Below are 13,045 nucleotides of genomic sequence, written 5' to 3' on the forward strand. Positions count from 1 at the left end.
GTTTTTAGGTGCGCCTTATAGTGCGGAAAATACGGTGCTTTATTTTGCCCAATTGGAATTAGAATTGGAATAAGGTTTGGAATTAACCCTAACCATCCCTCCAACCCCAATCAGAACCATCCTTCCAACCCTAATCCAACCCACCCTCCAACCCCAATCAGATCCATCCTTCCAACCCTAATCCAACCCACCCTCCAACCCCAATCAGATCCATCCTTCCAACCCTAATCCAACCCTCCAACCCCAATCAGATCCATCCTCCCAACCCTAATCCAACCCTCCAACCCCAATCAGAACCATCCTTCCAACCCTAATCCAACCCCAACTCCAACCCCAATCAGATCCATCCTTCCAACCCTAATCCAACCCCAACTCCAACCCCAATCAGATCCATCCTTCCAACCCTAATCCAACCCACCCTCCAACCCCAATCAGAACCATCCTTCCAACCCTAATCCAACCCACCCTCCAACCCCAATCAGAACCATCCTTCCAACCCTAATCCAACCCTCCAACCCCAATCAGAACCATCCTTGTTGTTAGTCCTAACCTTGTGGCTATTCCTCTATTTATCTCATAATCTGTTTTGACCTTAAAGTTTAGCTATGTCAGCTGTTCTACATACATTTCTAATACTCTTTGGTTGGGATTTTGGTATTGATTGAATATTTTCACTCCTCATTTACAGTTCTTATATTTGCATTTTGCAGGCTTTTGCTTTATTCTGCCTCTTCTGCATTTGACTTCAAATACAATTTTCACTATAAACACTCAGCTTCCACCATTCACATTGCATTTTCACAGCAAATGCATTTTTTTCTAGTTCCTTCCCATTTTTAAAGTAGAGAAGTGAGAGATACCAGTGGCGCAGCATTTTGCAAAAAAAAAAACAAACAAAAAAAACAAAAAAAAAAACCACCAAAAACGACACACATTTCCAGGTATTTTTTAATATACTGTTATAAGAGTTTGCATTGAAAGTCAGGAGTAAATGGTGCTTAAATCTGCATCCTACTACAACATGTGATCAGAAACAGGACAAACAGTCACGGCCCGAGTTTTTTGCCAAATCCGATCTCGAGTAGCGACAGTTTCAGTTTAATCACATCCTGCCAAGCATTCCAGCTTGAAGTTCTGATTAAAAAGGTTTTAAAATCAAAGATGCTGAGATATTCTTTTCATGTGGATGAAAAGAATATCTCAGTGGCAGTGCAATTTGGCAGTGCAATTTGGATTATTTTTTACTGACATAAATGCCAATGCCCTGTTGAACGATGCTAGAAGGTGACATCAGATGTTTACCCTGTATTAACAGTCAAGATGCTCTGTTTTAAACATGTTTATTGCTAATGTGAACCCTTTGCATCTTGTATTTCTTATATTGTTTTCATGCTTTCTTTAGTTTGACAGCACAACTGCATGAACTTACTTTTTTTACAAGCTAAAAAGTCAATGTATTTTATTGGGATTCCATGTCACAGATTAACATAAAGTGGTGCATTTTTTGAAGTAAGAGGAAAAATCCACTTTCTGCAAGAGCCAAGTGGCAAAAATGTTAGTTTTTAATGGGAAAAGATTGTAAAGATATAACCCAAAAGCCTGCTGCTTATTAATCACATAAAATCCCAAGTTTACACATTTAAATGTAGTAAAGTTACGGTATTAATACTTTTGCAAAGCACAACAGGAAGTTTCCAGTCTGATTTGGTTGTTTTATGGCCAAACCTCACCCAGATCATATTTTGGACCCTTTTTGGCTAATTGTTCAGCTGTAGGCAGGACGAAGAGTCTCTAATAAAAGACTTGTGCTTCCATTCGGTGGCAGTGAATCACCGCTGTCACTTGAGTCCCAAAGCTTTTACAACAGCACCATATCTGGATTCATAAGTACAGTCACATGAAAACGTTTGGGAATTCGACAGCCTCCATAATAATACATGCTAAATTTCCAAGTAGCATCTTCAAACTGGGGTGATCTCTAAAGAAAAAAATGGTGATTTAGTTGTACAAAAGGCATGAAAACACCTTTAAATTCATGTAACAGCTTGATATCAGTTACTTCACTGCAAAAAACCAATCAATGTCTTACATTTTTTTTGTCTATTTTATAGTGCAAATATCTCAGTACACCTGAAATAAGTCAAAACTAACTTACAAGTAAATTCTCAGCAACATATGGAGATTGTTTTAAGTAAATAATTCCTGAATATTGATGAAAAAAGAGTTCCACTTGTAGATTATTCCAGAATCAACGGGCAATGCGCCGTTACTTAGCAACCCCAGCCAAGCCAAGCCCGTTACCTAGCAACCCAGTTCTAGTTCCACTGGCAGATTATTTCACTAATAAGAGGTAATGCCATGTTGTACATGGCCAAAACAAACTTGATTTTTAAAAATCAAAACTTTTAAAACTGATTTTCAAACTTTTCCAAAAACATGTCCAAGTTTTTTTTCTAGAATATTTGTGATTAATTTCACAATTTCAGAATTTTTTTTCAGCAAATGTTTGACTCTTGAAACTCAGAAATTTCAATGTTTTTTCCAAGGAAATTTCTGAAATCCAGCTCAAACTTATTTTTTTCCTCACAAATTTTCAACTTATGAAACTCTGAAATTTCCACGTTTTTTTTTTTTCTAAAAAATGTCTGACATTAATCTAAACTTTTATTTATTTTTTTTAGCTTTTTGGTAAAACTTAACTCCTTTTTATTTCCTATTGGCCCTAATGTGCTGTCGTACTTTAAGGATGCGATAAAAGCTTCTATCTTTAACTTTCCCTCAGTTGTTTGTGAATCACAATACGAGTCCATCATTGTTGCAAAACTGGAAAACTGCAGACTAGTCAGCTACTTTGTGTACAGTCTGTGTAGTTCTTCCTACCAATATGGCGCCTGGCGGTTGCATGATGCCATCTTATGAAGCATAATATCTGAAACTCCAATAAACATGTCACCATTCAAATACTAGCTTTTATAAGTAAGTTGCAACTTTGAAAGCCAAAATGAGGAGGCGTTCCCAAACTTTTTCATATGCCAGCACACACATAGATATATTTATATATAGAAGTATTATTTGTTTTATAGCAGGGAGAATACATTCAGTGCAAACCAACTGTCCCTCTGGTAGTCAACATGTCCCTCAGATTTCCTGTCAAGGCAGCATAAAAGGAGAAATTATGGCTCTTATTGTGGAATGTACCGTTCTAATCTAAAAAGCCGACGTTCAGTAATAGTTTGTGGTTTTTACACTGCAGAGAGGAGATGGCTGTGCTCTCCAGGAACCGAGCAGTTCATTAAAATACTTAAAAGGGTAATGCGCAATAACAGTTAAGTTAGACAAGTGATGCAGACTGTAAGGTAGAAATCGGTGCCCAGAAACTCGTGGCGACCAGCTGAAGGAGTGCCGTAGTTCTCAGATTTATTCCTCCAGACAGACTAAACTCAGCCGGAGTGAAGAGCAACAAAGTCGGAGCAGGAAATGGAAAAACGAAAAGCCTGACGGTTCGTTAAGTGGAAGACGTCTCTGTTCTGTGTCCTCAGAATGGACTAAAAGAGATGCAACTTAAACTCCTGAAGATCTGGAAATGAGAGGGAAGACAGAAGAGAAAAGAAGAGCATTAAGAGGGGAAAAATAGAAAAAGAGCTTATTATAGCTAACGACACAGATTTTAGATTGGGAATATCAGAAAATGGACCCAGAGAAATGAGATTTACCATTCTTCACTACAGTAATAATAATAATAATAAAAAAAACAGCTAATGATCGAGAGAAGAAAATGCATAAGTATTTAAGCAATTGTAACTATAATTAAATGCTTTTATAGTTTGTTTGACACTATTAAATGTGGAAACCATGACATTTAAATTTTAATTCTTTATGGCAAAAAGCCCACATAACTATTTTAGTTTTTAAGCATTTTCAGGGTTTCCCTCAGTGTATTATCAGCCTGGCGGGCCACCAGGCTTCACTTGTGCCCCCACCAGGCTTAGCATTGTTAATTTATCTTTTCTTATTATTATTGCCTTTTTTAAAACTTTATAGTTGGTATTAGGCATTGATAATACCAAAAATGCATAACTATCTAGTAATATTTTCAATTTCCTGTCAACTTTAAACATTTTTTAAGTCAAAAACATGGCGGCCACTGGACGAATGACTGTGCTGGCGCTCTGAGCATCGAGGTTAAAAGGTTTTCGGGAGGAAACTCTGATTTTATTTTCTTATGTCGCAGCAGATTGAGAAATAATTTTCTACATTTAGGCAATAGAAACAAGGCAATTGGTCAGCAGACTTTAAATTATTTCATGATGAACTATAGCACAGGAAATATTAAACAATGAAAACCAAACTGAAATAATTACAAATAATTTTAACATATAATTGTTTTAATTAATTTACACTTTTATGGTATATATTTTGTATTGACACAAATATTGCTACATTTTTACAGCTGAAACTTATTAAAGCCTATTGTGTCCCTTAAAAACAACAAAAAATTATATTTTAAAGAAAAAATGTGGAAACAATATTTTTTTTAATTTTTAATGAATGCTATCAGTGACTACAGATAATATAACAATAATTCATGACCTTTCTGAAATTTACCATCTTAAATGTGGGTTTTAATAACAGATCTAAGAATGAATGAAAGTGCATTGATTCTGGTCCATTTTTTATTTTTTGTGCAAAGATTTAAAGTTGATTAATTTTTCCATCCCATGCAAGCAAATTGGCAGATTTATAGTACAAGACAAAATAACTTATCCTTGTGGAAACAACAATAAAAGTTTGAATGGACTTCAACACAAAAAAAGAAAGAAAAAAAAAGGAAAATGAGCAACAAAATACACAAATTGTATAAACACAGCAAAGGTGAATAAATAATAAATTAAAAAAACAAGAAATGAGAAAAATCAAATATGTTTTGTTTTTAAATCTGTATTAACTCCGTTTATTTTGATGTAAATATAATGAATTAACATCTACAAAACACAATGTTTCAGGACCGGTGCGAACAAACATAAAACCACACGGATATATGGGAATATATTTTAAAAATGCTTTAAATGAAAAGTGTGTATAAAACTGAAACTAAGACCAGCGATGTTCCAGGACTGGGATTAGGATTAAAATCCTGAGTCGTACCGTCCTTTCCGGATATTCCTGGATTGGCAGCAGCGACGGGATGAAACAAAAAAGCTCCAGTCAGATCATCAACCATCACTTATGCATGAAGCACAAAGGGAAAAACATGCATCAGGCCTAAAAACTTCAAACAGCAAAGCAGTAAACAGGAATCAGAAGAGCTTTCTGTCATTTTGCATCTGCAGACTAAACTCTGCCACCGCGGATTTCTGAGATGATGACAGAAGATGGTAAACGAGTTTGTTTCTTCGGGCAGTGCAGGCATGCCACAGCTAAGCTGGAGCCATATTAGCAGAGTGAAACAAAGAGAGGAAAGAAAAAACATTTCTAGATACAACTGCAGATTTCTGTCTCTCACACTTATCTCCCAAAATATCAAACTAAGATCTCAGGATCAAAGATATTTTTCTGCCTAACACATTTTTCTAAATAAAGTCGATGCTTTCATAAAATACCACAACAATTTATTATTATATTCCAAAAACATTCCCTTTAAAAATGTGTCCGCTCCACACACCATTTTGAGCGGTGTTATATTTTCCCAATAGCTGATCCTGGTGCTGCATTTTCCAAGATAAACCACATAATTACATGAATCATGAAGCCATCCAGCACCCTATCATCTCATTCTACGAATAGATTTAGGGAAAAATGACTGAAATTACTTGTGGACTCATGTCAAAACACCTTTGCAGGTTCTACATGACAGGATTTTAAACTGTCCAGCTTGTTACCAAATTAGCAAAGGATTTACCATTTTATCGCATACAGAATACAGAAGGTAGCATCTATCGGTCATATTTAAATACAAATAAAACCTAAATGTAGTCTGATTTTTGTTATTTGTAAACAAAGTTTAACCAGCTCAAATGTAAGACTTTTTAAGACCATTTTGATTGAAATTTAAGACCTATAACATGTCAAAAATGTACAAAAGAAACAGTTTTAAGGCCTGAAAAACCCAAGCTTTTTTGCACAGAATGAATGTAGCATTGTACAGGTTCACAACAGAAGTGATCCAATGGCAAAGACAAACGATGTCCAGCCAGCTGGTGATAAATTTGCACCATGATAGCTAAGTAGCTAGCTCACCATTTTTTGATAGCTTGCTTTAAAACAAGTGAGCTAACTAGTTTTTCTCCTTCCTTCATTTCCAATGCATCTATAGCTGCTAATACACTTTGCTAGTTAGCAAGGGCGTATTAGCTGCTTGCTACTAGTAGCTTTAATCGCTTCAAATCACAGAACGCAGTGAAGAAGTGACTCCAAGGTTTGCCTGACTGAAAAGTCAGAAGAGATACAAAGACTACATAGAATACCATCCTGCCAGCACAAAGTTTAAGACTTGTGATCAACATATGTAAGGCCAGCTTACCGTTTAAAATAGATTTAAGACATTTTAATGCCTTAACTTTAGATTAATAAATTTAAGACTTTTTAAGGATGTGCAGACTCGGTGGTAAAATAAATTACCAAAAGTCTGAAAGTATTCAGTAATTTCTTGTTATAAAGCATAAAAGTCACTTTTACTACGCATTAATAATCTCACAAAGAAAAATATGGAATAGTGATTTGATGTTAGGAAATTAAATAAATATTCTCTGTGCTCACTCAGCTGCAGTTCCATCTTAAACAAGACGTTTATGCTTTAAATATGAATTAAATATCAGAACATGTAGACTGAGAACCAGGTACTGCACAAGCATCAGCATAAACAAACCAAGCAGCAGCTGCAGACATGTTTGGAGAAGCACAGCACACAGAGATACGTAGACATGCAAGCAGCCAGGACTCTTACTTAAATCCCCAGCCTGTTCCCCCCAGGATTATTGCAGCGAGCAGAATTGCACCAGCGACCGAACCGATTATGATATTGGTGCCACTGGGACCTGTGGGAGCGAAGTCAGCCAGAATGAGAGCAGAGCGAGAAAGCAGAGGAGGAAAAATGAGTTTCCTTGGTTTGTGCTGTAATGGAAACCTGGACGATTTCAGATCAAACTGAGGTCTGAAGGAAAAAACGTAGCGCTGCTAGAGGCAAATCCAAAGATAATGTTTACAAAAGATTAAACAGGAACTTGGCTCTGGGGAGAAACTGGAAGTATGCAGAAAGGGTTCTTTTAATTTCCCAGACGTTCCAAGATTTGTCTTGATTTCTAATTTCTGCACACAATTTAACAACAACTGAAAACTTTTATTTTAAAACTAAACAGAAGAGGAACCCAAAGCTTTACTGCTTTACTAACCAATACACACTCAGTGTTCTGTATTTATTCAAACTTTGCTTCATCCACAAGGTGTTTAAAAAGTGAACAAACTATAACTAAACTCTTAATTTCTAAGAAAATTTACGAGGTCATTTAATTCTTGAAGCCACTGATTTTAAGTTGTATTTTTATCCTTTCAAATAAAAATCCAAAATTTTATGTCAAATTTGTTAATCTACTAAAACTGTAATAAAATAAATATAATCCTTTAGAGTACAACTCTAAAATTTCAATAAACTTTTTCTTTGGGAAGAAAATCTTTAATTAAAATATGTTTATCCTAAAATACAATTTTATTTTAAAAACATTTTTATTCTCTAAAATAAAAAAACATTTTGCTCCTTTACTGGAAAAAACTAAAGTAAAGAAAATATATATTTTTTTAAGAATAAAAATCTAACTTAAAAGCGTTTTCATCCTTAAAATAAATATTTAAAAAAAAAAATTCAAAATAAAAATGGAAAAAATATATTTTTATTCTTCAAAATAAAAAGCCAATTTTAAAAACATTACTATCCTTTAAAATATTTTTTAAAATTCCTTTATAATAAAAATATAAAATAAAAATATTTTATCCCTCAGAATAAAAATGTAAATGTTTAAACATTTTTATCCTTCATAAAATAAAACTAAAATAAAAAATATTTTCATACTTCAGAACAATTTTTTTTTTTTTAGAAATCTTTTAAAATAAACATTTTTAATGAAAATCTAAAGTAACACTTTTTAAAACTTAAAAGCATACAGACAGTAAACTGACATTGATTCTAATGATAATATTTTTCCAGGAGATTCAGTTTGTGGCAGGTAAATAAACTAAAACGTCTCCCTGTGTGTTTACCTTTGTTCTTCTCTGGTCCCTCCAGGGGGGTCGGCGTCGGGATTGGGTCGAACACGCTGCAGTCCTTCCCGGTGTAATCGGGATCACAGATGCACTTCACCTCGTTACTGCAGGTCTGAGAGGAAACCGGAGGAAATTTTAGGATGAATTCACGTTTGGGGAGAAATTAATACCAAAGAAGTTAAGTCTGGTTCGGCTGAAACATAGATTTCGGTTCGGTTGAGGTCAATTCTGGTTTGGTTTGAATGCATGCATCACGTCAGACAGGAGACCGCTCTTTAAGCAGGAAGCGAACTACAGCGCAGGGCAATCTGGGTAAATACAACCAAAACAAACTCATCTGTCTAGCGAACAAAAGAACAAAAGATAAATCCTACAACCGCTAAAATGTGACGCTAATCCATTTTTGTTTACATTTTGTGAAGAAGAAAGTTGCGCTCATGTCTTCCTCAGAGGTTTTTGTGTCGTTTCCTTCAGTGGTTCTTGCTGCAGCGCCCCCACAGTCGAGGAGGGGAACAGGTTTTTCAAAACTGCAGCGTGAAAACTAACCGCAGCAGCTGAAAATGTAACAAATGTTGCAATTTTGGTCCCCAGTCAAACCGGGTCAGTTTCTTATTTTTTTTCATGCTGTTTGTTTATTTACTCAAAGACAATGTCCAAAATTTTGTTAACCTATTAAAAGGAGATGTGTATGGTACCAAGTTATAGAGGGAAAAAAAGCAAATTTCCACCTGAAGCCCTTGGACAGGCTGACTGAAATGAAAAGCCATATTAGTTATTAGTTACTTGTTAGTTACTAGTCAGTAAGCAGACCATCAGGTGTGAAAACACCCTGAAAGCGGGTGGCGTGCCCAGGCGGGGAGGTTACTGGGGTCCATGGGCGTGGTCTCACCCCATGGTGGGAGCAGATGCGTGAGGTTGAGGAGCCGGGGCAGGAGCTGAGGTTAAAGGTCGGCACGGGGAGGCAGCGGCGCTCCAGACACATCATGTTTGGCCCACATGGCGTCCCGTCATCCACGTAGCCCAGATCCAGACCGTCGTCCAGCACCGCATGACCCCCTCTGGAACTCAGACAGTCACAATCAAGCATCCTGGTTCTTAACCTCAACTCTTAATAGCTTTCCTTGCTTCACCTGCAGTCCATGTATCGGTTCTGGTGATGGATCGTCAAACTGGTGAGTCTTCCCTGCAGTTCCCCAAATCTGGGCCTTTCTGTCAGGTTGGTGCAAAGCAGCAGCCCACACAGAACGTCTCTGCATGACGAGAGCAAACACACCGAGACGCTAAACTCCACAGGAAACACGGGAGCTTCCACACTGAAGGGAGGGCTGGGCGACATGGCTAAAAAATACAAACTGGCTTTCTTTTCTTTTCTAAAAAAATAATAATAATATTAATAATAATGACAGAAAATATATTCAAAAAGTGGCTTTTATTTTAACCTTCTGTGACTTAAAAGGATTATTATTGATATTTATTGTAAATAAGACTTTCTTCTAAAAGACTCACCTGTTTAAATAAAGATTAAATAAAATAATAATAAAAAACAATGGCGTATTTGAGCCAAACTGCAAGAATGTTTGTTTAATTATGAGACTATAGTTATAAAATGACCAATTTTACAAAATTAACGTTCTAAAACTACGACGTTGTAAGAGTTATCAAGATCTGACGTGTATAGACTGAATCTGTTCAGTTTGTTCTTTTTTAAGAACAGATTTTTTTTCAAAACAGATTCAGTCGTTAGTTTCAAAGTCCTGTTACTGATAATAAAAAATTTGATAAATTGAAAACATGTATTTATTGCCCAGCCTGTTTTAGTGATGATTTTCTTACTGTTTGTTGCACTGGACCCATCCTTGCCCGCCGGGGTTCGGCCCGCAGTTCCCCTTCTCTGTTCCCTCTGAGTTCAGCTTTTCATAACAAAACCTGTCAGCTGAGTCTGAGATACATGAACAAACTCTTTCAGTCAACAGCCAAAAAATATCCAGAGTCACTTTAAAGCCTCATCTTAAAGTATTTTTATTAGGGTTTCAGGTGATAAACAAAAAACAAAGTAGCTCATATTTAAAACTGAAATGTTCAAATGCATTCCACAGGATTGTAACATGATAAAATGTTAGAGGAGATTTAAAGAGTCAGAGCCACTAGGGGGCAGTGTGGCATCAGAAACATTAAAGTCAGACTTACTGTAACCCCACAGAGTTCTGCACTGGCCATCTCTGGTCTTACAGCGGCCACCGTAACACCGACCCTGATGAGACGAGAAGAGACTTTAAAAAGAGAAACAGATGCTTCACTGACCGCCAGAAAACAAACAAACATGCCGTCTCACCTGGCCAGCCTCACACGTGTATCCGTCCAGTTTGTGGACGTTGTGAGGACACTGAAGGACACAAATCAGTCAGACTGAGTTTTAGATTAATGAATATGTTCACCTGATAAATGTTCTTCCCTCACCTGGCTGGAGTCACCTGTGCAAGTTTCGGGAATGTCACAGTCATTCACGCCATCGCGGCAGGTCACTCCTCTGAGCTCATACTGCAGGATGGAGAAATGAGACACCAGAAAACAGAGGAAGGAATCAGTGAGAGTGAGAGTGAAGGTGACCTATTATGTTTCCTTTAACAGGTTAGCTTATTTCTGTAAAAACATGTTCAATACTTTTCATTGCACAGAATCATTCTTAGACAATAATTCTGTACAGCTCTGAAAAGCAGAAGTGGAGCTTTCTGCACAAACAACAAGAATGCAGCAAGTAGTCTCTAGAGACGGTGAGTCAAAGACAAAACACTTGTCGTTTCCGGCAGCCATTGCACAGCACATACTATGCCTGTCGCAATAACACATTTTGCTGGACAATAAATTGCTCCAGAAATTTTTGCAATAAAAGAGTAAAAAGCAGCAGTTGTTGTTTTGATACCATTTTAAGTAATATGACGGTAATGGCAAAAATAATAATGCAAGAGCACATTCTCAAAGATTAGTAAACTTTAAAATCTAATGAACATTTAGCACTGGAACTGGACGACATTTTAAATATCCAACATAAATAAACAAAACAACAAATAAGATTAATTTTGAAGTCTTTATAAAATAAAATTGTCCTCCAAAAAAAGGGCTGGTGGAGACCAAAGCACCAAATTGAAGACTTTTATTCTCCAGTTTTTGGTAGAAAGAGAGAAAAAAGAAATAAACTATAAATCATGCCAATGGAAATTATTGAGTTTGTTTTAATTTATCATGCGATTAATTGATTTATTGACTATTGTGACAGGCCTAGCACATACAGCAGTAAAAACAGCTGACCAAATGTGCTGGAACTTCGCTTGGGTTGCTAGGTAACAATGCAGTACTTGTCGAAATTGACTTAACATTCAGCAGGTTTTTGAAATGGCTCCTTGTCCAGACACCAAAAAACCCCAAAACTTTTGACGTTTTAAGAAGTAGAAACCAAAATGTAAGCATAAAAATGTCCAAAATGTGAATTTTGCATAATAGGTCCTCTTTAAATACAACCACCAGATCACAACTATTGGATCTACTGGATTGTCCTAACAGAGTCCTCAGACATTTCTTACCAGAACTTAGTGCAGCAGAATTTAAGTTCAATATTTCATTCTCCAACTCAGAGAGGCTTTACAACCTTTGCTGAACTTCTCAGACCTGGAAACATTTATAATTAAGTTGGAGATGAAAACCAGCGGAGCTCACCTTGCAGCCCCTGCAGCACAGCCCATTGCTGCACATGGCGTTGTGGGTCAGAGTGCACTTCTTACAGCAATTGGCTCCACTTTGACTACACTCCTAAAGGCCAGACAGACGTTACAAAACATGAAACAAAGTGACAAATCTGAAATCCTTTTCAATGTAACACATTGAGATTATCTACAAGTGGCATTCTTTTGTAAAATACACCACTTTTTTGTTTTTGGTGCCCCTGGTATAAAACAAAAAGGTAGATACGCAACACAAAGAAGCACTTTCAGATAAAGTTATTATTTTATTTAGCAAACTTCATGTGTTCACAGCTGGCATAAAATGCCATGCTTTGCTATTCTCTCTAAAATTACAGCACAAAAAACATCTTGAAGTAGGATTTATTTAGCTTGATATTGCTCTACTGCAATAAATGAATATTTTACATTACGTCAGAGGTACAGGGTTAGTTTATGCTCACCACCAGTGATCCACAGTCACATTCCTCTCCCAGCTCCACATATCCATTCCCACACTCTGGGGGATCTAACAGCTACACAAAAAATAACAGAACAGCATCATGTCTCATTTTCAGACTGCAGTTCAAAACTTAATTTAAATACAGCTTAGCAATACCAGTTTTTTTTCCTAATATTTCTGTCTACATACAAGTGTTTAAACTAAGGATGCAAACAATTAATTACTAATTAATAGTTTATTAAATTAAAATGAGTTCCAATCGATTAAAACCGTTCACTTAGACTTTGTTTCAGTGTTGTAATTTGGCCGCCACCCAACAGAGGGCGCCGCTGATCATTCTTAACCGGAGAAGAATGATCTGGTTTCTGTATCAACTGATACAGAAACAAAAATGCCGGCCAGGGGGCCATAACAGGAAAGAGATGAGAAACGACCCAGAAAGAGTCCGGTGTGGGATGTAAAATGCACTTTATGCGGTTCTGTTTTAAAATGTAAACACTCGAAAAGCTTCTTGTTGCACTTTTCGGAGCGACGTTTTCACAATCCTTCAAGAGCAAAACTTGTTCTGTATGAACAGTTCTCTGTTCACGAGGAATTATTCTTTCCATCTTTTATT

General features: G+C 36.5%; 1 protein-coding gene across 4 annotated transcripts in view; it reads right to left on the bottom strand.

Annotated features, from left to right (window-relative positions):
• Nucleotides 1-2,632: 2,632 nt before the first annotated feature.
• Nucleotides 2,633-13,045, bottom strand: part of adam11 (ADAM metallopeptidase domain 11) — a 34,650-nt gene continuing 24,237 nt past the window's right edge. For 2 of the 4 annotated variants that reach the window (XM_016663776.1, XM_007577513.2), the window contains exons 16-27: nucleotides 12,431-12,502; nucleotides 11,965-12,057; nucleotides 10,711-10,791; nucleotides 10,586-10,636; nucleotides 10,441-10,504; nucleotides 10,087-10,192; nucleotides 9,384-9,503; nucleotides 9,143-9,311; nucleotides 8,251-8,365; nucleotides 6,944-7,034; nucleotides 5,146-5,163; nucleotides 2,633-3,577 (exon numbers count right to left, since the gene is read on the bottom strand). In XM_016663776.1, coding sequence (XP_016519262.1) covers nucleotides 3,562-3,577; nucleotides 5,146-5,163; nucleotides 6,944-7,034; nucleotides 8,251-8,365; nucleotides 9,143-9,311; nucleotides 9,384-9,503; nucleotides 10,087-10,192; nucleotides 10,441-10,504; nucleotides 10,586-10,636; nucleotides 10,711-10,791; nucleotides 11,965-12,057; nucleotides 12,431-12,502 — 996 coding nt within the window. In that variant the 3' untranslated portion in view covers nucleotides 2,633-3,561. Of the gene's footprint in view, nucleotides 3,578-4,922; nucleotides 5,164-6,943; nucleotides 7,035-8,250; nucleotides 8,366-9,142; nucleotides 9,312-9,383; nucleotides 9,504-10,086; nucleotides 10,193-10,440; nucleotides 10,505-10,585; nucleotides 10,637-10,710; nucleotides 10,792-11,964; nucleotides 12,058-12,430; nucleotides 12,503-13,045 lie in introns of those variants that run through there. The other 2 variants (XM_007577514.2, XM_007577512.2) reach the window with 2 other exon arrangements.

The sequence above is a fragment of the Poecilia formosa genome, unplaced genomic scaffold (assembly GCF_000485575.1).
Source record: "Poecilia formosa unplaced genomic scaffold, Poecilia_formosa-5.1.2 Scaffold444, whole genome shotgun sequence".
Classification (NCBI taxonomy): domain Eukaryota; kingdom Metazoa; phylum Chordata; class Actinopteri; order Cyprinodontiformes; family Poeciliidae; genus Poecilia; species Poecilia formosa.